The following is a 25033-nucleotide window of genomic DNA, read 5'->3' as shown; positions in this document are numbered from 1 at the left end:
TGCCCAGTTAATCAACAGCTTTCACTCCAACAAACAATGTGTGTAAACAAAGATGAGTTACTTTGACATTAGCAAATGTATTTACGCCTTTTTATATACCTTGTACAATGTATACATTTGACATGCTATTGTAGAACAAAAAATGTGTTAACATGACCATGTCTTTTTAGGTAGAAAAAAAAACAAGCAAACCATTCTACCTATTTCACTGACTTGTGTCAATTTAGAACAAGGTCTAAATTACAACGTGGTAATTCTCTAAAACAAAACTATTCCTGATACAGGACTTATGAATAAACTGATAGTACAGTTCGAAATTTAATTCACAGTATTTCTTATGGACGCTAGAAAACATTTTTAAAAAGCAGAAACACAGGTCCAAAGCCATAAGAGATAACATGATTATTGTTCAGCTTTTTTTTTAATGCTTGAATAACAAGTTAAAAGAATTGGACATCTCAGTGAGAGCAAGATGCAGAGGGAGGGAGACGATCTTAGGCTTTCGAAAGTAACAAAGAGCTGTCCTGAAGTCTCTCCAGGGTAGGTGGAGTTGTGTTACGTACACACATAGTCACACCAGGCCAGCTCCTTCAGACACTACTCACTCAATAACATTTCCCTCCATCAGAGAGAGGTTTTATACCTCCACCTACACAGATATGTGGATAATGGTGACAAACTTGCAGCCAACTGATGTCATACCAAACAGGTCATCTCCTAGGCAAGAAAACTATTCGTCTTCTTCTTTTTGGATTATTTTCCCAGTTGATCAGTTCTCCGAGGAGGAACAAAGTCCTGAGTCTTCCACTGTGCAGCTTATTCTTTTGTTAATTATTTATCATAAATGTATATTGAGTGACGAGTGAAGTTTAAAAAAATCTATTTAAAAAAAAGAATCTAGTAGAATGTTAATTTCTCATGTGGTAAAAATACAGTATATTCCCAATAATACAGCACCACGTTCAAATATTCGGGATGACATTCCTGTTGCTGTTGAATTTCACTTTTATATAAAGGTTGATATTTAAAGTAAAGTATTCCAAGTCTGCAATGAGAGGGAAAGATGTCAGGTTTGCAGACAGTCCCATCAGTCTTTACACAATCAAGATGAGTTGAAACCGGCTCCTGGTTTTCCACTCATAACCATGCACAGTCCAGCATAGAGATTCTGAGAGTAAGACAGAGGCAAAGGAAAGATACTTACATTGTTCTGTGTGTCTGGTCAAACAGAGAAAATCTACTGTCTAAGGTCATTGTACAGTCCATTGGTAGAACATTCGTGGGAGTTTCCATTGGGTTGACCTAAGCCATTACCTACAACAAAACATTATGGTCAAAATGATAGATTAACACAGTGACAAACTGAGAAACAACCACCTATAGAAACCACATCTGCTTGTTTTATTACCTGTGTGTTCGTTGAAGTGCGATGCGTTTTGAGGAGCTGCTGTTGGTGATCCATCACGAGAGGAGAAGGAGCGGTCGTTGTCATCGGCGCGATGGCGTTTCTTAGGGTAGCTGTTGTCATAGCCATCGTCCTGGTAACGTTGCTTCTTGCTCGCCCTCTCATCGTCGCTGCTGCTTGCCCTGCGACCCTCCCGGGGGGCATTGGGGTCACGGTGCCCCTCGGGACTCTGGGTAGAGTGGATCTCACCCCCTGACTTATCCTCCGTGTCAGTGTCGTACCTCCTACTTTTGTTGTGTTTGGAGGAACTGCTGCCGTCGGCTGCCCTGTCAGAGGAATTCACGTCAAAGGTCCTGGAAGATAGAACACCCAGGTCAGAGCTAATATAGATCAGTTGTTACTTTATCTGACAGTGTCTCATTGTGGAGGCTTAAGAAAGAAGAAAGACTGCCTTACCTATTCTCTCGGTGCCTCTCTCTGTCCTTGGACTTCTTCTTCTTGCTCTTCTTGGGTTTCTTGGCCCGACACTCCTCAGAGCTGTCCTTTCTCTCCTCTCTGTGAGGCTCGGGTCGTTTCACCAGGGCTGGGAGGGACTGACTGGGCTTGGTGCTGGAGCTCAGTGGGGTGGGCAGAGGGGTCTCCTGTGAAGGGTAGTAACACCTCTCTTTACCTTCATCCCTCCACCTTGAGCGTCCATGAGGCTCCTCTCTGTGTGGGAGGTTGTGGTGGCTGTGCTCCCTCCTGTCCCTATTCCTGTCCTTACTCGTTCTGTGGTGGTAATGGTGGTGACAGCGGTCCCTGTCCCTCTCTCTGGGGTGATAGCGTCGCTGTGAGAGGAATGCCTCAGACTCCCAGTTCCGGTGTCTGTCCCGGCTGAGCGAGCGGTCCCGGTACGACCGGTGGTGGTCTCTGTCTCGGTGGTCTCGCCGGTGCCGGTAGTGGTCTGAGTCATGGTCCCAGTTGCGTTCACGGCTCCTGTCCCGGTGGTACCTATCCCCTTCTCCGTCTTTATCCCGGTCAGAAGAGTACAGCCGGTCTCGATCCCTATCGCAGTCCGAAGAATGTAGTCGGCCTTTCTCCTTATCCCGATCGGAAGAGTTCAACCCGCTTTTCTGCTCCCGATCGGAAGAGTTCAACACGCTTTTCTCCTCCCGATCGGAAGAGTTCAACCCGCCTTTCTCCTCCCGATCGGAAGAGTTCAACCCGCTTTTCTGCTCCCGATCGGAAGAGTTCAACCCGCCTTTCTCCTCCCGATCGTAAGAGTTCAACCCGCTTTTCTGCTCCCGATCGGAAGAGTTCAACCCGCCTTTCTCCTCCCGATCGGAAGAGTTCAACCCGCTTTTCTCCTCCCGAACGGAAGAGTTCAACCCGCTTTTCTCCTCCCGAACGGAACAGTTCAACCCGCTTTTCTCCTCCCGAACGGAAGAGTTCAACCCGCCTTTCTCCTCCCGATCGGAAGAGTACATCTGGTCTCTTCCATCTCTGCAGCTGGGCTTTCCATCCAGCCCTACAGCTGGGCTGTTCTGGGTCTCCCTGATGTCCTCCCCAGATCCCCTGTGTGGGGCTCCAAGATCTTTCGTGGCTCCCAGGCCTGGTCCGGAGAGGACTGGGGTACTGAGGGAGCGGGGGGTGGGCTGGAGGAATAAGACCCCAGGGTTGGAGCTGGATTCCCTCAAGGTGTCGGTAAGTGGTTTAGCTCCAACATCAGCCAATGAGGATGGAGGTTTAGCAGCGGTTGATGGTGCGTGGTGAGGGAGGGGGCCAGAGTGAGTTTTAGCCCTTTTCTCTGGGGTGAGGGAGAGGCGGCTGTCGATGTCGGCACTGTGCAGGCCTTGAGAGGTGCTGGCCTGGCTGGGGGTGGTGCAATACACCTCTTTGCTGTAGAAAAATACAACATTTTCATGAATTACTGGATCTTCAAATCATCAAGCAACGTGGATCAAAAGAAGAGAATTTGATCACGCTCACCTTGGGCCACTGGGGTGAGCCTCCGCCCCATTAGGCATGCTGGAACCCAAACCGGGCGACATCGCATGACCGCTACCATGGATCTGCACAACAACAGACACACATAATGAGTACACGTGTTGATGTGATTTGTGGAGTTCAGTAAAGTATTTAAAATGTGTGTTGACTGAATATAGGTACCTTCTCAGGGTGTTTGATGTTGTGGTGTCTGTTCTGACTGAGTTTGGAGAAGCTGTTGGTCCCGTTACGGTGCATGGTAGCCTTGCCATTACCGATGCCGTTGGTCTTGAGGGTCAGCACTCTGGGGACGGGGCCGTAGACGGTCTCTCCCTTCCTCCCGTTAACGTGAGGCTTAGCCGTGCCGTTCCCCAGACCACTGCCTCCCTCCTGGTCCGACTCCTCAGACGACTCCTGGCCGTACGGCACCAGGAACGACGCCCCGTGACCGTTTCTGTTAACGGAGGGAGTGCCGTTAATGCGAGGATCCTGGGGCGTAGACATGTCTGATGTAGACTGTGACGAAGAGGACAGCTGGGCATAAGAGGATGATGAGGGGCGGATCTGTTTGCCCTGACCAATGAAGAAGGAGAGCTTCTGGCGCTTGGCAGGGTCAGGGATGCCTGTGGGACGGTTGAGAGGATGGGAGGAAGAGGTGGCGAGCGGGCTGTAGCTAGTCTTGCCCATGCTGTCGTCACTGCTGGTGCTGGGCTTAGAGCCAGAGGGGTAGTCCCTTAGCAAGCCGTTCCCATTGACGTGAAAGATGTTCTGGGAGGGGGGAGGGAGAGGGGGCACGCATTGGTTACAGGCTCTTACTAAACATCTTGCCTCTGAACAGATGATTGTGCAAAAGCTGGTGTGTTTAGGCTGTACCTTGGCCATGTGTGGGGGCAGCTGTGGCCCTATGAAGCCAGTGCTGGTGTGTCGTGGCCCAATGTTGACCCGGGGTGTGAGGATGGGGCGGGGGGACAACTGGCTGAGGGGCCCCGGGGTCCGGCACGTGTGATTGTAGTCCCCTCCATTCTTCAGATCAGGTGACCTGGTGGCCAGAACAGGCAGCACCCATCACAGATCAAAAACCTCAACCACAAAGGGAAAACAACCTGCACAGAACTGTTGCGTGGTCCAACACAATGCTTTAACATGCCAATATTTTACACCATTCAAACAAGGCTCCCCTTGGTTGACATGAATGGGAGCTACTCACCTGATGTAGAAGAGGACGTACGCCTGCTGGTTGAGGACTGACCTGATGTCACTGACCAACACAGAGGAGTCATTCAACTGGTACCACTGGCCATTGCTAGCCTGAAAGAGAGAGATTTATAAAACATGCATCACACTGACATACGTAAGTATGAACATAATCCTTTATAGAAGACTAATCAAACATCTGGCTTACATAGAAAGGGTGAGAGGATTATTCACATGGGGGTTTGGGTTGTCGTCGTTAAGCTTTCTCTTTCATTGATTGTTTGAGAACCGTCCTAGTGACTTCTGTCAATATTGGAGCTTACCTTGAAGTAGCAGTAGTAATATATTAGGTTAGATGTTAGGGCTTACCCCAACATGGTGTATTTTAGGAAGCCCTAAAATACAGTGCATTCGGGAAAGTATTCAAACCGATTCCCTTTTTCCACTTTGTTACGTTACAGCCTTATTCTATTTTCAGGCCTCTCCAGAGATGTCCGATCCGGATTCTGGCTGGGCCACTCAAGGACATTGAGACTTCGTCATTCCTGCATCGTCTTGTCTGTGTGCTTAGGGTCGTTGTCTTGTTCGAAGGTGAACCATCGCCCCAGTCTGAGGTCCTGAGCGCTCTATAGCAGGTTTTCATCAAGGATCGTTCTGTACTTTGCTCTGTTCATCTTTCCCTTGATCCTGACTAGTCTCCCAGTCCCTGCTGCTGAAAAACATCCCCACAGCATGATGCTGCCACCACCATGCTTCACCGTAGGGATGGTGCCAGGTTTCCTCCAGATGTGACGCTTGGCATTTAGGCCAAAGAGTTCAATCCTGGTTTCATCAGACCAGAGAATCTTGTTTCTCATTGTCTGAGAGTCTTTTAGGTGCCTTTTGGCAAACTCCAAGCAGGCTGTCATGTGCCCTTTAATGAGGAGTGGCTTCCATCTGGCCACTCTACCATAAAGGCCTGATTGGTGGAGTGCTGCAGAGATGGTTGTCCATCGGGAAGGTTCCCCTATCTTCACAGAGTGACCATCGGGTTCTTGGTCACCTCCCCTGACCAAGTCCCTTCTCCCCCGATTGCGCAGTCTTGGTGGTTACAAACTTTTTCCATCTAAGAATGATGAGGCCTCTGTGTTCTTGGTGACCTTCAATGCTGCAGAAAGTTTTTGGTAACCTTTCCCAGATCTGTGCCTTGACACAATCCTGTCTCAGATCTATACGGACAAATCCTTCGACCTCATGCCTTGGTTTTTGCTCTGACGTGCACTGTCAAATGTGGGACCTTATATAGACAGGTGTGTGCCTTTCCAAATCATGTCCAATCAATTGAACTTACCCCAGGTGGGCTCCAACGAAGTTGTAGAAACATCAAGGATGATGGGGCTCCGAGTGGCGCAGTGGTCTAAAGGCTAGAGGTGTAACTACACTGGTTCAAATCCAGGTTGTATCACAACCAGCCGTGATTGGGGGTCCTATAGGGCAGCGCACAATTGGCCCAGCGTCTTTGGCCGTTGTAGGCCGTCATTTTAAATAAGAATGTGTTCTTAATGACTTGCCTAGTTAAATAAAGATAAAATAAAATGATCAAATCAAATGTATTTATATAGCCCTTCGTACATCAGCTGATATCTCAAAGTGCTGTACAGAAACCCAGCCTAAAACCCCAAACAGCAAGCAATGCAGGTGTAGAAGCACGGTGGCAAAGAAAAACTCCCTAGATGTAAACATTAGAATGACACATTTCCTGAACAAATTCAGTGATATCTGCTAACCAGACGTGTCAACCTCTCATTAAGCGATGGTCTTGTATTGCTTCATCTTCAAATAATATTTTTGCAGGAATCTCCTTGCGAATGATTTTGCCGAAGATTGTATTTGTAAGATTGGTTTGAAAAGAATGTGAATTAAGACTACTGTGAATAGTGTCTTAATAATAAAGGAGTCTTTTCGCACCAGGTATGGTTGTTAAACATTTGCCGGATGCCGAGAAGACGATCAAACTTGACTATCTAGAGGAAGTAAAAGTTGTAACAAGACTTTAAAAAAATTACTACTTCTACTTAAGAGAGAGAACGATAAACAGATTGAGACAGATTCAAATGGAAAAGACAGGTAATTGTAAATTCTGCCAAAGCGTTACAAAACAAAAATGTGGGGAGAGACCAAGTTACTTTGAAGGTTTTTGTTTGATTTTTTCAGAATGGCACAAATTCCCCGATATCAGGGGAATACTATTGTACACATTAAAACATTCCAGGACAAAAATAAAGTTGTACTGAATTGAAATCCTTCTATCCATCTATTCCTCTTTGCATTTTTCACCCCGTCACAACATCTCTCTCCTTTCTCGTCCCGTCACACCATCTCTCTCCTTTCTCGTCCTGTCACGCGTCGATACGTGCCGAGAGGAAGGGAGAAAAGAAGAAGTCGAACGCGAACTGTCATTGCTTACATGTATGCATAAATAAGACCTTATAGATGCCAAGTATTGGTCATGATATGGTTTCAGTTTTTTTGATCAATGGAAACAGGATGCACCAGAGCTCAACTTCGAGTCTCATAGCAAAGGGTCTGAATAATTATGTAGATAAAAACATATTTTTTGCTTTGTCATTATTGTATGTAGATGGAATAAAAATCTATTTTGGAAAAGGGCTGTAACGTAATAAAATGTGGAAAAAGTCCAGGGGTCTGAATACTTTCTGAATGCACTGTATATTAGTGCTTACTTTGACGTAGCAGTAGTAGTGTCCAGCGTGGCAGCTGAAGCCAGAGTGCACCAGGACAGCATAGAGCACGTAGACCTGGGGCTCGCCGTGGGATTGAGACATGAAGGGACGCAGGTCTAGGCACTCAGCATACCTTACATCCTAAAGGAGAGAAACAGGCAATGGCAGTGGAAATCTAGATAAAGATCTGTTTAAAAGAAACAAACTGATTTCCATGTACATTTTGCTGTCACTGACCATGTTTCCTGATGTCTTACCTTAGCGATCTTGCCCCCGTTGTAGTTGGCGAATCGCTTCAGTGAGATGGTGAGCACATTAGCGCTGCGGTGGATGGTGAATCTCTTAGAGGCTGGAACCATCTTCTTACACCTGCACAGACAGATCAGTTAGAAATACCAAAAACAAAACATGCAGAATTGGGTCGCAATAACACTGGTTTAGGCAGCTCTATACTGAGATGAACAACAATAACACTGGTTTAGGCAGCTCTATACTGAGATGAACAACATTAACACTGGTTTAGGCAGCTCTATACTGAGATGAACAACAATAACACTGGTTTAGGCAGCTCTATACTGAGATGAACAACAATAACACTGGTTTAGGCAGCTCTATACTGAGATGAACAACAATAACACTGGTTTAGGCAGCTCTATACTGAGATGAACAACATTAACACTGGTTTAGGCAGCTCTATACTGAGATGAACAACAATAACACTGGTTTAGGCAGCTCTATACTGAGATGAACAACATTAACACTGGTTTAGGCAGCTCTATACTGAGATGAACAACAATAACACTGGTTTAGGCAGCTCTATACTGAGATGAACAACAATAACACTGGTTTAGGCAGCATTTTGCTGAGATGAACAATAATAATACTGGTTTAGGCAGCGTTTTGCTGAGAAGAACAATAAATTAATCCAGATCTACTCACTTAGCGCATCTGTAGGCATTCTCTCCATCTAGCTGCTCAGGCTTAACAAACTGTTCCAGAGCCTTTGTGATACTGGGAGCAGTCTGAAAGGTAACACGGGTGACACGTGTCAATGATGCATTCTTAGCAAGACACAATGGTTTGACAGGTTCCCCCTTTGTGCAGCATGAAAGGCAGTTCACCGTTACCTTTATTTCCAAAGCAACATCCAAATAAGGGTCAAACGTGTCAGAGACCGCTTTGCAGTTGAAACATTTTACTGTAAAAAGACAGACACAATTAGATCATCTTACCTATTAACAAATGAGTCATCTAATGTTCTAATGGTGTACAAGACACAGCGAGAAAGTATAGAAATCAATCAAACTTATTCAGCAGTTGTCACAGTGCTTTACAGATACAGTTGAAGTTTACATACACTTAGGTTGGAGTCATTAAAACTCGTTTTTCAACCACTCCACAAATTTCTTCATAACAAACTATAGTTTGGCAAGTTGGTTGGACATCTACTTTGTGCATAACACAAGTCATTTTTCCAACAATTGTGTACAGACAGATTATTTCACTTATAATTCACTGTATCACAATTCTAGTGGATCAGAAGTTTACATACACTAAGTTGACTGTGCCTTTAAACAGCTTGGAAAATTCCATAAAATTATATCATGGATATAGAGGCTTCTGATAGGCTAATTGACATCAATTGAGTCAATTGGAGGTGTACCTGTGGATGTATTTCAAGGCCTACCTTCAAACGCAGCACCTTTTTGCTTGACATCATGGGAAAATCGAAAGAAATCAGCAAAGACCTCAGAAAAAAAATGGTAGACCTCCACAAGTCTGGTTCATCCTTGGGAGCAATTTCCAAACGCCTGAAGGTACCACGTTCATCTGTACAAACAATAGTACGCAAGTATAAACACCATGGGACCACGCAGCCGTCATACCGCTCAGGAAGGAGATGTGTTCGGTCTCCTAGAGATGAACGTACTTTGGTGCGAAAAGTGCAAATCAATCCCAGAACAACAGCAAAGGACCTTGTGAAGATTCTGGAGGAAACGGGTACAAAAGTATCTATATCCACAGTAAAACAAGGGAAAAGGGGGACAGTTGCAAGCTGAAGAACACCATCCCAACCGTGAAGCACGGGGGTGGCAGTATCATGTTGTGGGGGTGCTTTGCTGCAGGAGGGACTGGTGCACTTCACAAAATAAATGGCATCATGAGGAAGGAAAATTATGTGAATATATTGAAGCAACATCTCAAGACATCAGTCAGGAAGTTAAAGCTTGGTCGCAAATGGGTCTTACAAATGGAAAATGACCCCAAGCAAACTTTTAAAGTAGTGGAAAGATGGCTTAAGGACAACAAAGTCAAGGTATTGGAGTGGCCATAACAAAGCCCTGACCTCAAGCCTATAGAAGATATGTGGGCAGAACTGCGTGTGTGAGCAAGGAGGCCTTACAAACCTGACTCAGTTACACCAGCTCTGTCAGGAGGAATGAGTCAAAATTCACCCAACTTACTGTGGGAAGCTTGTGGAAGGCTACCCAAAACATTTGACCCAAGTTCAACAATTTAAAGGCAATGCTACCAAATACTAATTGAGTATGTAAACTTCTGACCCACTGGGAATGTGATGAAATAAATAAAAGCTCAAATAAATCACTACTATTATTCTGACATTTCACATTCTTAAAATAAAGTGGTGATCCTAAGACAGGGAATCTTTTACAAGGATTAAATGTCAGGAATTGTGAAAATTTGAGTTTAAATGTATTTGGCTAAGGTGTATGTAAACCTCTGACTTCAACTGAACCTAGTCTAATACCCCAAAGGGCAAGCAACTCTCATATCGGCTTCAGTAAGTGAGACATTTAAAGATTACACTAATAAGCCTACCTCTGGACCGTAGATACCCTCCAAAGACTTGATGGATGAAACTGGTTGCTTGCGTTTGCCTGTCCAATCTGTTGTAAAAGTAAACATCAAATCGTTAAAGACGCTTATCAGTGACTCCCAATAGCCTTAAGGGAAATTGCCTTTATGTGTATACACAGGATCATATAACTCAAGATAGCCTTCATTTAATTTGTCATTGGGACAGCCCTTTGAGGAGCAACAGACAGTTGAGGAAATAGAGCAAAGGTAATTAATGAGAGTAGAGGCAACCTGTTGGGGGGCAGAATAGCCTTCCACTACACGGGAGGGGGATCCTAAAGTCAGTTAAGGGCCCCTGGTGTATAGGAGATGGTCACTAAAACATGATATATTAATCATGTCTCGCTCTGTGCTATATGTGAATGTGGGTCAGATGAGATGCAAGTCCAGAACAGTGCTTCCTAGTGGCTGAACACTGATTTCAGTGTAACACCTACTTGTTTAGAGGCAGGCAGGACTTTTGCATAGCGTCCACTGTGTACCGCAGGAACTCATGGGCGTCCTCTTGGCTGCCAAAACGGAAATGCTTTGCAATCCCTGCACAGGTGTTATACAGAGGTGGGGAGGAAGACTCAATAAATAGACTTTAACCCAGCATCAACTATTTTTTTTGGAGGGAAAACTATTTTGCTGACTAGGTTTCCCAGAATTTTGCACCTGTGATACAGCCCCAACTCTCCTTCCATTTTTGGACATGTTATTTAGTTGTAATGGCTTTCAACACGCCTGAACAAAGACTTTCCTATCAACTTTGTGCTAAAGGGTTTCCACCTCTGATTCCAAGTAAACACTACTTACGTTTGAGCTCGTTGAGGACTCCGATGGGCTTGATGACATTCCCAGAGTTGGCGAAGACCTGGGTGATGTGATTCTGCATTGTGCACATCATACAGAACCCAGGCTCATGACCTGAACATCAACACAGATGACGGTCAATCAGGTAATAGGTATTAAAAGGTACAATGCATTTAAAGGTCTCAATATTAAATCCTTTATCATTTCTGGGTAACAATTAAGTACCTTAATGTGATTTTTTTTTTACCAGTTTAATTGAAAACAATCAAAATAGCTTAACAAAAATCGATTTCTCAAGCAAGAATTTTGCTAGGATTGATCTGAGTGGGGAGGGAAAAACGAGCTATTACTGGCAAAGAGGTTTGGAACTCTTTCTTATTGGTCTATTAACTAATTTACCACCTGGTGTTGTCACCAGGCAGTCTTTTCAAACAGCTCTTACACTTAAAGGGAAATATCATAATTTTCACAGTATTATTCCACATTTTAGGGTGGAAATGTATATAAAACACATGAAAATCTAGTTGACTGCACTTGGCCTTTAAAGGGATACTTTGGGATTTTGGCAATGAAGCCCTTTTATCTATTTCCCCGGAGTCAGATGAACGGCATGAAGGAAGTTAGAAGTAGTTTTGTGAGCCGATGCTAACTATCATTAGCGCAATTAAAGTTTATACCAAAGAGTCTTGGTGCAGGTACATCCAACTAGCGAAAAAATAATGTAAAATATATCGTCAAAATAATATCCCGATATGTAATATATATATATTTTTTTACCCCATCACAAATTGCCAAAACCCCAAGTATCCCTTTAAGCAAACAACCAACATACAGTGCACAGAAAGTATTCACACCCCTTGACTTATTCCACATTATGTTACAGCCCGAATTCAAAATGTATTAATTTGATTTCTCTCACTTATCTACACACAATACCCCATAATAAAAAGTTAACATGGTTTTTGAATTTGTAGCAAATGTATTGAAAATGAAATATATATATTTTTTAATTCACATAAATCTTCGCACCCCTGAGTCAATACTTTGGAGAAGCACCTTTGGCGGCGATTACAGCTTTGAGTCATCTTGAATATGTCGATCAACTTTTGGGATTTTCTCGCAAATGTTCTCAAGCTATGTTAAATTAGATGGGGAACGGCAACCCTCAAGTCTTTCCACAGATTTTCAATAGGATTCAAGTCTAGGCTTTGGCTGGGCCAATCAATGATTTTCAAACTCTTGTTCTGAAACCATTCCAGCATTGCTTTGGCTGTCCTGTTGGAATGGAAATCTTCGCCCCCAGTCTGAGGTCGTTTGCACTCTGAAGCAGGTTCTCAGTAAAGGATTTGCCTGTATTTGGCGCCATTCATTGTTCCCGCTATCCTTACCAGTCTCCCAGTCACTGAATAGCATCACCATAGCATGATGCTGCCACCACCATGCTTCACAGTAGGGATGGTGTTAGACGGGTGATGAGCTGTGCCTGGTTTTCTCCAGACATAGCGCTTTGTATTCAGGCCAAATAGTTCAATTTTTGTCTCATCAGACCACAGAATCTTTTGCCTTATGATCTCGGTTTCACACTCTAGGTGTGTTGTCATGTAGAGACTGTTGTCCTTCTGGCAGGTTCTCCCATCTCAGCCAAGGAACTGTGTAGTTCTGTCAGAGTGGTCATTGGGTTCTTGGTCACCTCCCTGAACAAGGTCCTTCTTGCCCGGTTGCTCAGTTCGGCCGGACGGCCAGCTCTAGGCAGAGTCTGTATAGTTCCAAACATTCAACACTCAAGAAATTGTTTTATACCCTTCCCCAGATATATAGTACCCGTCAAAAGTTTGGACACACCTGCTCATTCAAGGGTTTTTCTTTCTTTACATTGTAGAATAATAGTGAAGACCTCAACTATGAAATAACACATATGGAATCATGTCATAACCAAAAAAGTGTTAAACAAATCAAATAAAATATTATACATTTGAGATTATTCAAATAGCCACCCTTAGCCTTAATGACAGCTTTGCACACTCTTGGCATTCTCTCAACCAGCTTCACGAGGTAGTCACCTGGAATGCATTTCAATTAACAGGTGTGCCTTGTTAAAAGTTAATTTGTGGAATTTCTTTCCTTCTTAATACATTTGAGTCAGTTGTGGTGTGACAAGGTAGGGTTAGTATACAGAAGAAAGCCATATTTGGTAAAAGACCAAGCCCATATTATGGCAAGAACAGCTCAAATAAGCAAAGAGAAATGACAGTCCATCATTACATTACTTTACGGTCAGTCAAAATGCAGTCGCAAAAGCCATCAAGCGCAGACAGTTCCTTGGACTTAATGGTATAGTTTTTGCTCTGACATGCATGTTAACTGTGGTACCTTATGTATGAATCCATTTTGAATTCAGGCTGTAACACAACGTGGAATAAATCAAGTGGTATGAATACTTTCTGAAGTCTCAGTTTGATGAATATAACTTATTTTCTTTCTCTTTCTAACCTTCTCCTGCTATGAAAATGTAACAGAGCCCCTGGTTCTATTACCCACATACATGTTTTAGAGTGCTCCCGGGACAGCATGTAGTTAGTGAGGGGAGCGGTATAGGTGAGACACTGCAGAGTCGAGTTGAGGAAGCAGGTGTTTCCCAGGTTCTGGAGACCTGATCCGATGCGGTGGACCTGGTTCCACTTCAGGCTGAGCCGCTCGGCTGGGAACAGCACCTTCTGGGGCAGGGCGATGCCGTCCCCACTGGTCAGCACCACTGCAAAGGGGAAGGGGAAATAAATGGTAAAATACATGACAAAAGGAGTGTTGCCTGGTAGATAACCCAGTGGGAATAAATCTCTGAAGGTCATCTAAGGAAAAGTTTGTTTTTGACTGCGTCCAACTTCAAGGCACGATGAAATTGACCATTTTTGAGAGAGTCTGAAAAGACTTCAATTCAAAGCTAGGGCATATTTGATGGGTGGGGGAAGGCAGGAAAATCCTGTGTTTCTTGTTTACTGACATAACATGTGGTGCCACAGGATCTATGGTTCAGGGTACATTTGACAGCGATTACAGCCTCGAGTCTTCTTGGATATTATGCTACAAGCTTGGCACACCTGTATTCGGAGAGTTGCTCCCATTCTTCTCTGCAGATCCTCTCAAGCTCTGTCAGGTTGGATGGGGAGCGTCGCTGCACAGCTATTTTCAGGTCGCACCAGAGATGTTCGATCCGGTTCAAGCCCGGGCTCTGGCTGGGCCACTCAAAGATATTCAGAGACTTGTCCTGAAGCCACTACTGCGTTGTCTTGGTTGTGTGTTTAAGGCCGTTGTCCTGTTAGAAGGTGAACCGTTGGCCCAGTCTGAGGTCCTGAGCAGGTTTTCATCAAGGATCTCCCTGTACTTTGTGCCATTCATCTTTGCCTCAATCCTGACTAGTCTCCCATTCCCTGCTGCTGAAAAACACCCCCACAACACGATGCTGCCACCCACATGCTTCACCGTAGGAATGGTGACAGGTTTCCTACAGACGTGACGCTTGGCATTCAGGCTAAATAGTTCAATCCTGGTTTCATCAGAACAGAGAATCTTGATTCTCATGGTCAGAGTCCTTTAGGTACCCTTTGGCAAACTCCAAGCAGGCTGTCATGTGCCTTTTACTGAGGAGTGGTTCCGTCTGGCCAAGCTACCATAAAGGCCTGATTGGTGGAGTGCTGCAGAGATGGTTGTCCTTCTGGAAGTGCTTTGAGAGTCTAGTCAAGGATCATATCACCTCCACCCTACCCGACACCCTAGACCCACTCCAATTTGCTTACCGCCCCAATAGGTCCACAGACGATGCAATCGCAATCACACTGCACACTACCCTAACCCATCTGAAGAGGAATACCTATGTAAGAATGCTGTTCATCGACTACAGCTCAGGATTTAACACCATAGTACCCTCCAAACTTGTCATTAAGCTCGAGACCATAGATCTCGACCCCGCCCCGTGCAACTGAGTCCTGGGCTTTCTGGCGAGCCGCCCCCAGGTGGTGAGAGTAGGAAACAACATCTCCACCCCGCTGATCCTCAACACTGGGGTCCCACAAGGGTGCTTTCTCAGCCCTCTCCTGTACACCCTGTTCACCCATGACTGCGTGGCCACGCACGCCTCCAACTCAATCATCAAGTTTGCAGACGACACAACAGTGGTAGGCTTGATTACCAACAACGACGAGACGGCCTACAGGGAGGAGGCAACCAAAGATACCTTGTCTGTACCTACTATATCTGTTATGAGATTTGAGTTGAGCACACCAACCCTCCTCACCTTGCTCCTTGGGCCTGTCTGCACTGCTGCTGTTGACTGTGGCTCCAGGGGTGGGACCCATGCAGCCCCCTGTCTTCACCCTGGGGGTGTCGGAGGACGAGGGGCCCCCCGCCCCCCAGCTGGAGCAGCCACTGTCCATCCCGTTCCCGTCACCGCCGGGAAAGTTCAGCGATCCTGAGCGCTTGCACCCGACTGACTCTAGGTCAGATTTCTCTGAAGATCTGTCAACTATGGTCATTGTTCATTGCTGTTGGACAAAAAAACACAAATAGAGAGGGTGATGTTAGGCAATGTTTCTTTAGATACTACCCTAGGCCTAGTTGGGAGTACTGACCTGTCTAAAATCATCCTGGAGGTAGAACACATGAAGTAACACCTAGGAATATAAAAGTAAACATCTTGAACAAGACTAGCTCTGTAGCTCTAGAAGAGGATGAAAGAGCTTTACAGAAACTGTAACCGCCCATAAACCACCCAAAAGCATCCTACTTTCCATTTCAAACTCACATTATTTCCTGGAACTCGAATGGGTCAGTGCTACTGGAGGTTGACCGATTATGATTTTTCAACGCCGATACCGATTATTGGAGGACCAGAAAAACCGATGCCGATTAATCGGCCGATTTTTATTTATTTATTTGTAATAATGACAATTACAACAATACTGAATTAATACTTATTTTAACTGAATATAATACATCAATAAAATCAATTTAGCCTCAAGTAAATAATGAAACATGTTCAATTTGGTTTAAATAATGCAAAAACAAAGTGTTGGAGAAGAAAGGAAAAGTGCAATATGTGCTATGTAAGAAAGCTAACGTTTCAGTTCCTTGCTCAGAACATGAGAACATATGAAAGCTGGTGGTTCCTTTTAACATAAATCTTCAATATTCCCAGGTAAGAAGTTTTAGGTTGTAGTTATTATAGGAATTATGGGACTATTTCTCTCTATACCATTTGTATTTCATTAACCTTTGACTATTGGATGTTCTTATAGGCACTTTAGTATTGCCAGTGTAACAGTATAGCTTCCGTCCCTCTCCTCGCTCCTCCCTGGGCTCGAACCAGCAACACAACGACAACAGCCACCATCAAAACAGCGTTACCCATGCAGAGCAAGGGGAACAACTACTAGAAGGCTCAGAGCGAGTGACGTTTGAAACACTATTAGCGCGCGCTAACTAGCTAGCTATTTCACTTCGGTTACACCAGCCTCATCTTGGGAGTTGATAGGCTTGAAGTCATAAACAGCGCAATGCTTGACTCACAATGAAGAGCTGCTGGCAAAACGCACGAAAGTGCTGTTTGAATGAAAGTTTACGCGCCTGCTTCTGCCTCCCATCGCTCAGTCAGATACTTAGATACTTGTACGCTCAGTCAGATTATATGCAACGCAGGACACGCTAGATAATATCTAGTAATATCATCAATCATGTGTAGTTAACTAGTGATTATGATTGATTGTTTTTTCTAAGAAAAGTTTCATGCCAGCTAGCAACTTACCTTGGCTTACTGCATTCGCGTAACAGTCTCCTTGTGGAGTGCAACCAGAGAGAGGCAGGTCGTTATTGCGTTGGACTAGTTAACTGTAAGGTTGCAAGATTGGATCTCCCCGAGCTGACAAGGTGAAAATCTGTCGTTCTGCCCCTGAACGAGGCAGTTAACCCACCGTTCCTAGGCCGTCATTGAAAATAAGAATGTGTTTTTAACTGACTTGCCTATTTTTTTTTTTTATATATTTTTTTTTAAATCGGCAAATCGGCGCCCAAAAATACCAATTTCCGATTGTTATGAATACTGTATACTCTGTATACTTCTGGCCCTTCTTTGGACACTGTGTTAACAACCCTCCTGGCAAGCTTCAATGCCATACAACTCTCCTTCCGTGGCCTCCAATTGCTCTTAAATACAAGTAAAACTAAATGCATGCTCTTCAACCGATCGCTGCCTGCACCTGCACGCCATCACTACTCTGGACGGCTCTGACTTAGAATATGTGGACAACTACAAATACCTAGGTGTCTGGTTAGACTGTAAACTCTCCTTCCAGACCCACATCAAACATCTCCAATCCAAAGTTAAATCTAGAATTGGGTTCCTATTTCGCAACAAAGCATCCTTCACTCATGCTGCCAAACATACCCTTGTAAAACTGACCATTCTACCAATCCTCGACTTCGGCGATGTCATTTACAAAATAGCCTCCAATACCCTACTCAACAAATTGGATGCAGTCTATCACAGTGCCATCCGTTTTGTCACCAAAGCCCCATATACTACCCACCATTGCGACCTGTACGCTCTCGTTGGCTGGCCCTCGCTTCATACTCGTCGCCAAACCCACTGGCTACATGTCATCTACAAGACCCTGCTAGGTAAAGTCCCCCCTTATCTCAGCTCGCTGGTCACCATAGCATCACCCACCTGTAGCACGCGCTCCAGCAGGTATATCTCGCTGGTCACCCCCAAAACCAATTCTTTCTTTGGCTGCCTCTCCTTCCAGTTCTCTGCTGCCAATGACTGGAACGAACTACAAAAATCTCTGAAACTGGAAACACTTATCTCCCTCACTAGCTTTAAGCACCAACTGTCAGAGCAGCTCACAGATTACTGCACCTGTACATAGCCCACCTATAATTTAGCCCAAACAACTACCTCTTTCCCTACTGTATTTATTTTATTTATTTATTTATTTTGCACCCCATTATTTTTATTTCTACTTTGCACATTCTTCCACTGCAAATCTACCATTCCAGTGTTTTACTTGCTATATTCTATATTGTATTTACTTTGCCACCATGGCCTTTTTTTTGCCTTTACCTCCCTTATCTCACCTCATTTGCTCACATCGTATATAGACTTGTTCATACTGTATTATTGACTGTATGTTTGTTTTACTCCATGTGTAACTCTGTGTCGTTGTATGTGTCGAACTGCTTTGCTTTATCTTGGCCAGATCGCAATTGTAAATGAGAACTTGCCTACCTGGTTAGATAAAGGTGAAATTAATCAAAATAAAAAATAAACTTGAAATTGGCCCTAATTAATCGGCCATTCCGATTAATCGGTCGACCTCTAAGTGCTACCATCCACTTTGAAGATGCAGATTGTGGCAAATTCAGTGCACTGTACAAAAATTAAATGTATTCCTAGAACCTATCTTACACAGCAACAGTTAAGATTATGATTGTCATAAACATGTATGTTCTGAGTGTCACAATGTGACTAACATTTTCAGTGATTGTTATCCTGGGTAGGATTTCAGTATGTAAGTAGCCTCAATCACACAGAGCATCAACCAGGATTGACCTGCTCAATTACCAGCAGGTGGTCTGTCTGGTGGTGTAAATGGGTCATATAAAAGTCATGCAGACAATCCCATGGATTTAAAAGCAAAAGTATTTCTCAGAGTGAGAAAACGAGTTCTGCAGACAGAGTAGAAGCCCCAAAGGCATGCTCTGCTTAGGTTTTGCATTGAATTTACATGCAACATAGAGACAAAGCTTTGAAGTTTAGTTTAGTGACTGCAAGTTATAGAAGAACATTACAACAAAGTGAACAGCAATCCTAAATGGATCCTATGCCCCAGTGGATATCTGAAAGAATTTGACAGGAAATGTATGTTTTTGCCTTAGTCAAGACTAAAATCTATGAATTCAGCAACAAACAAAAAAACATGATTTAGGAAATATGTTCAAGTGTTCGCAAAAATAAAAATGACATACAGTAGATGAGCAAAAGTATGTGGACACATGCTCGTCGAACATCTCATTCCAAAATCATGGGCTGTAATTACAGCCTACACTCTTCTGGGAAGGCAATGTAACATTGCAGGGGGGACCTTATTCCATTTAGCCACGAGCATTAGTGAGGTCAGGTACTGATGTTGGGCAATTAGGCCTGGCTAGCAGTCGGCGTTCTAATTCACCCCAAAGGTGTTCGGTGGGATTGAGGTCAGGGCTCTGTGCAGAACAGTCAAGTTCTTCGACACTGATCGACAAACCAGTTCTGTATGGACCTTACTTTGTGCACAGGGGCATTGTCATGCAGAAACAGGAAAGAGCATTCCCTAAACAGTGGCCACAAAGTTGGAAGCACAGATTCATCTAGAATGTCATTTTATGCTATAGCGTTAAGATTTCCCTTCACTGGAACTGAGGGGCCTAGCCCAAACCATGAAAAACAGCCCCAGACCATTATTTCTCCTCCAAAGAACTTCACAGTTGGTAATATGCATTCGGGCATCAGCCAAACCCTGATTAATCCGTCAACCCCAGATTAATCCGTCAGACTGCCAGATGGTGTAGTGATTAATCACTCCAGAGAATGCGTTTCCACTGCTCCAGAGTCCAATGGCGGCGAGCTTTACACCACTCCAGCCGATGTTTGGCATTGAACATGGTGATCTTAGGCTTGGGTGCGGCTGCTCGGTCATGGAAACCCATTTCATGAAGCTCCTGACGAAGAGTTCTTGTGCTGACGTTGCTTCCAGAGGCAGTTTGGAATTCGGTAGTGAGTGTTGCAACTGAGGACAGACGATTTTTAAGCAATAACAGCACTTACAGATGACCAGGGCAGCTTTAGCAGGGCAGGAATGTGACAGACTTGTTGGAAAGGTGGCATCCTATGATGGTGCCACATTGAAAGTCACTGAGTTCTTTAGTAAGGCCATTCTACTGCCAATGTTTGTCTATGGAAATTGCATAGCTGTGTGCTCGATGTTATACACCTGTCAGCAACGGATGTGGCTGAAATAGCCGAATACACTAATTTGAAGGGGTGTCAACATACACTATATATACAAAAGTATGTGATCATGTTTCAAGGTAATCTAGGTATGAAATTATTGTATTTAAAAAAAAACATCTATTTTTTGGCTTAGTTGTGGTCAATTTGCAGTGTAAATTAATATGCTTCGACCATCCACTCCAACTAAAATCGGCCCGCGGCTGAATCTAGCTTCCTACCCGAGTGAGTCTAGAGGTCTTTGGTTCAGCGTTTGAGTTGCATCTTCAACACCTGGCATCTGGGTTGCATATATAGTAAATGCGTTTCTGAGACACACACACACACACACACACACACAACTTTACTAAAACGCAGCCAAATTAGATCACATTATCACTACAGGTCAGTAGTCTAAATGATTTTTTTTTTTTTAACCCCCTTTTTCCCCCCAATTTTGTGGTATCCAATTGTTAGTAGTTAGTGTCTTGTCTCATCGCTACAACTCCCGCACAGACTCGGGAGAGGCGAAGGTCGAGATCTATTGCGTCCTCCGAAACACAACCCAACCAAGACGCACTGCTTCTTAACACAACACGCATCCAACCCGGAAGCCAGCCGCATCAATGTTTCGGAGGAAACACCGTACAACTAGCGACCTGGTCAGGGTGCACTACGCCCGGCCCGCCACAGGAGTCGCTAGTGCATGATGAGACAAGGATATCCCTGCCGGCCAAACCCTCCCTAACCCGGACGACGCTAGGCCAATTGTGCGCCGCTCGAGCCCAGAGTCTCTGGTGGCACAGCTAGCACTGTATAATGTTATTATACTGAACAAAAATATAAATGCAACAAGTGTTAGTCCCATTTTTCCTGATCTGAAATAACATCTCAAAAAACATCTTTCTAAAATGTTGTGCACAAATTTGTTTATATCCCTGTTAGTGAGCATTTCTCCTTTGCCAAGATATCCGTACCACCTGACAGGTGTGGCATATCAAGAAGCTGATTAAACAGCATGATCATTACACAGGTACACCTTGTGCTGGGGACAATAAAAGGACACGCTAAAATGTGCAATTTTGTCACACAATGCCACAGATGTCTCAAGTTTTGAGGGCGTGTGCAATTGGCAGGTATGTCCACCAGGCGGGCAATGAACACAATTTCATTTTAGATCAATTACATTTTAATACACAGAGATACCGGAAGGTGAAAATGTCCCAGTTCTTCCATGGCCTGCATAGCCACCAGACGTCATCCATTGAGCATGTTTGGGATGCTCTGGATCGACGTGTACAACAGCGTGTTCCAGTTTCCACCAATTCCCGCAGCTTCACACAATCATTGGAGGAGTGGGACAACATTCCACAGGTCACAATCAACATCCTGATCAACTGTATGCGAAGGAGATGTCACGCTGCATGACGTAAATTGTGGTAACACCAGATACTAACTGGTTTTCTGATCCACGCCCCTACATTTTTTTTAAGGTATCTGTGACCAACCGATGCATATCTGTATTCCCAGTCATGAAAAATTCATAGATTATGGCCTAATGAATTTATTTCAATTGACTGATTTCCTTATATAAACTTAGTAGAATTTTTGAAATTGTTGCATGTAGCGTTTAGTTTTGTTCAGTGTAGTTATCTACTACTGAAGTCACATGGACAACATTTTATTTTTATATAACATTTCAAATTACAATACAAACATACGACATCTCTACATGTATATTTTTTCTGAATAAACAAAAATCACAAGGATTGACTTTCAAAAGTTTAAGTTCCTAAAAAAAAGGATAACAAAACCAGGGGTTTCAGTTGTATATATGATAGAGCTGTAAAAAGTTTGTTTTTGTTGTTATTGACTAATTCTAGGGATTTTATTAGATATTGGATTTAGAGACAGATTTCAAATATTAGTTTGTGTATATAAAATTTACCGAAGTAATTAACTACTAATTCAGTGGTTTTGTTTTCATTTGAATAATAACATATTACATCTTTCATTGTAAATACATGGGTCTTATTGATGAAATTAAAAATGTAAATACTTAACTCGCTCCAAAATTACTTCACAGAGTCAAAATGTGTATTATAGTTTCTCCTTCTTTATCAAATAAAAAGACATATGTCCTCTAAAACAATTAATTTAGACAGGTTATTGCAAGGATATAGTTTGTGCAAGATTTTAAAGTGAATTTATTTTACTTTATTTGATATACAACATTTGTGAGGAAGCAACCAAGCTTTCTTCCATTCAATTTCAGTACTATGTGCGTTCCAGAAGAATATCCCTCTAGGAGAGATCTTGTTCTTGGAGTGAAAAAGTTATTTATGAATGTATTACATTTCTTATCCAGCAGGGGGAAACCTAACCTAAATTGTGCATCTATCATGACATGTTTACCAAAACACAAATGAGATTTCATTAATTGAATCAATCCTGCAGGTATTGCTTTGCATATAGAATACAATTATTTATAATGTATTGGGAAGTTATGTTTCTAAGAACTTTCTATAAGAGAGTATATTTTCTTCTTTATCAAATAAATCAAGCACAAATATAATATTGATTTCAACCCACTTAGGAAAGAACAAAGACTTGTTTTTAACAACAATATCTTTGTTGTTCTACAGAAGTGCCTGGTGTGGGGAGGACATGACAGTTTCCAGGCTAAAAGGGCATGTTCATGAAATTTGGACAGTTTGATGGGTAATTCTGCTGGAGAATAATTGCACTTCCACAAAAACTGAAGACCCCACAATAAAATATGACAGGGAATGAAGTACCATATAGATTCCGAGCTAATCGTAAATCTTTTTATCAAGTTCACTTTAAAAGGTATTGTTTATATCAAAGAAATCTAGTACTTCAAGCCCACCATCAGCTCTTTGGTTTGATATTACAGACTTCTTACATGCGTGTCGTTTATTTTTCCATATAAAGTCTAGGAAAGTTTTGTTGATATCCTTGCTGGTTTGATCAGTTACAAATAGGGATAGAGCAGGGTATGGACAACATTGTAGCTAGCAGTAATGACACGTGACATACAGGAACAAACACTAAAGTGAAACCAGAGACGGATGAGGAAGCGAGACATCTCACTCCCTCATTTTTTCTGGTTCATATAGTCATATAACTAAGCAGACCAAAACAGAGAATTATTTCAATGGTAAAAGACCTGAGTAAGACATCTTAATTTATGCACCATCTTTGGTGAAAGATTTCCAGGGAAAGAAACCATCTTTCTCCGAAATCAGAATAGGGAAGCTTTGATCTTAAAGGGGCAATCAGCATTCGAAACAATAACCCCGACCCTGTTTCGGTAAAAAGCTGAGGGATGGGGCTGAAGAAATGTATGGACAGCGCTATGAATGCAAGACCAGACCATCCATGATATCACAATTATAGTTTCAACAATTGAGGCTATATAGTGTTTGTTTACAAACATTGGAGTAAAACATGCTTATAGTTTGGGTTCTGATGGAGCATGACAGTTAAACTAAGCTCATGAGGCATTTTAGTTTTTTGAAAGAAAAAACATGAAATGGGCATGGTCTAATTGACTCAACAACCAAACATATGTTTTGCTTTCTTAATGAAACAGAAAATAATCTGTTGTTTAGCAAATGTAACTGATCCTGCTTTCTAATATTCTGTACCGCTCTGCTGCCTGTGCAAGAAGCTGGCTTAGTTAGTAGCTATGTGCTAAAAAATGCTAGCTAACGTTAGTTGAAAGCGTTCTAACGTTAGTACAGTACCTAGCAGGGACGCTATTTCCCTATTTTTACCTAGCAGAGACGCAAATTCCCAAATTGCGGTAGCAAACTAGCTAATGATTACAAATCAAAAACAAAATTAGCTACATGGATTTTAAGTTCTCAATAAATCAAAGTAGTATTCCTAGGACTTTCAAGCGACAATCGTTTCAAACAAATAATGTTAACCATTAAGATTGACTTTTTACACGCACGTTTACGACAACTGTTCCTCCCAAGTCCCATTGCCTGGCAGTCTGGCTGGCTGAGGCTTTAGCGAACGCGATAGGCCTCTAACACGTAATTCAAAAGATCAGAAAATATAATTTCAAACTTTCTTACCCTGTTTTTGAAATAAATGTTAGGAAAGTAAATAATGTCGTATTTCTTATGAACACGTCCAGAATGTCTTATTCTGAGGTGTGTATGTATGGTAACCACAAACGCCATGGTAACGGCAAAACGTAGCTAACAATACTGCCCAAATGGGCTGAGCATTGTCATTGTGCAACAATAACGAACTACGTTGGTTAGCAATCATTGGTACAATGCAAGGTAGCTGGCCTTTTCGGTGGTAAAACAATACATGTGGTGTTTATGTATGGTTCCTTGATAAACCTGAGACTTTAACGCCGAACCATTTTAGCATTCACAGGTTTATCTATGGGAAAGATGGCTAGCTAGCTGCTAGGCTAACTACGTTCTAAAGAGGGGCTCAAGATTTAAAATTCACCGGTGGTTGAGCGCTCGCCACCGACATGACACTCAGTGAGCCGCCCGGTATAGGCTAACTACAGAAAAACCCAATGGGTTAAATCAGTTGGACTTCTCCAACTAGACTAATACAATGCTCAGTATTTAATACAACATAAATGCTCTTACCTGTATTTTTTTAAATAAATATATTATTATACGTGCATGTCCATGTATTATTTCCAGCTGTAGTCAATCCGTGAACAATGACGTAGCTAATTTCCCTACGGGTAAATCCGGGTACTACGGATGAAAGGAACTCTTGATTCGCTGAGGCTCAGTGTGAAACGTGTTCACAGGAGTCGTAGAAAGCACTTACACGCCTTGACCTTTATGATGAGATGCAACGGGTAAACCGTTAAAGGATCGTTTTTATGCATTATATTGGATTTGGATCGTTCTTAAGCAAAGCTTATACAACAACTGTACTCCCAGACGATTCGTGACTGTTTGAGGCATGCATAACAACAATTAACGGGAGTGAGTGTGTCTAATTCATTTCCTGGAATTCAAGTGGTCAAACAAATACAAGCCT

The 25033-nt window shown here is 43.0% G+C and overlaps 1 protein-coding gene across 4 annotated transcripts; it reads right to left on the bottom strand.

The window, feature by feature from the left end:
* Nucleotides 1-76: 76 nt before the first annotated feature.
* Nucleotides 77-24967, bottom strand: LOC110502920 (uncharacterized). 4 transcript variants are annotated; one of them, XM_036960693.2, is made up of 18 exons: nucleotides 24628-24967; nucleotides 15251-15497; nucleotides 13505-13714; nucleotides 10966-11076; nucleotides 10605-10704; nucleotides 10129-10196; nucleotides 8415-8485; nucleotides 8227-8309; nucleotides 7545-7656; nucleotides 7288-7428; nucleotides 4578-4678; nucleotides 4244-4409; nucleotides 3554-4138; nucleotides 3374-3456; nucleotides 1862-3283; nucleotides 1409-1758; nucleotides 1205-1314; nucleotides 77-1045 (listed from the first exon to the last, which is right to left on the bottom strand). In XM_036960693.2, exons 2-17 carry the CDS (start codon nucleotides 15486-15488, stop codon nucleotides 1238-1240), a joined length of 3918 nt encoding a protein of 1305 aa, XP_036816588.2. In that variant the 5' UTR covers nucleotides 15489-15497; nucleotides 24628-24967; the 3' UTR covers nucleotides 77-1045; nucleotides 1205-1237. The 4 variants fall into 4 exon arrangements, with proteins under 4 accessions (XP_036816588.2, XP_090073591.1, XP_036816586.2 ...); XM_090217465.1 differs by lacking the exon at nucleotides 24628-24967 and adding an exon at nucleotides 24088-24252; XM_036960691.2 differs by having other exon boundaries at nucleotides 77-1314; nucleotides 24628-24782.
* Between the last annotated feature and the right edge of the window lie 66 nt (nucleotides 24968-25033).

The sequence above is a fragment of the Oncorhynchus mykiss genome, chromosome 23, assembly GCF_057628025.1.
Source record: "Oncorhynchus mykiss isolate SJ-2025 chromosome 23, ASM5762802v1, whole genome shotgun sequence".
NCBI classification, from domain to species: domain Eukaryota; kingdom Metazoa; phylum Chordata; class Actinopteri; order Salmoniformes; family Salmonidae; genus Oncorhynchus; species Oncorhynchus mykiss.
Note: the sequence above shows the minus strand (reverse complement) of the source record. Positions and strands in the feature narration are given on the sequence as shown.

Bases quoted from the DNA above. Each gene is read 5' to 3' on its own strand.
- LOC110502920 (XM_036960693.2), bottom strand. From the start codon at position 15,488: ATGACCATAGTTGACAGATCTTCAGAGAAATCTGACCTAGAGTCAGTC. The intron at 10,197-10,604 runs GTAGGTGTTACA...CTTTTACAACAG, and splicing joins TCCTGCCTGCCTCTAAACAA to ATTGGACAGGCAAACGCAAG. The intron at 4,410-4,577 runs GTGAGTAGCTCC...TCTGGCCACCAG, and splicing joins TACGTCCTCTTCTACATCAG to GTCACCTGATCTGAAGAATG.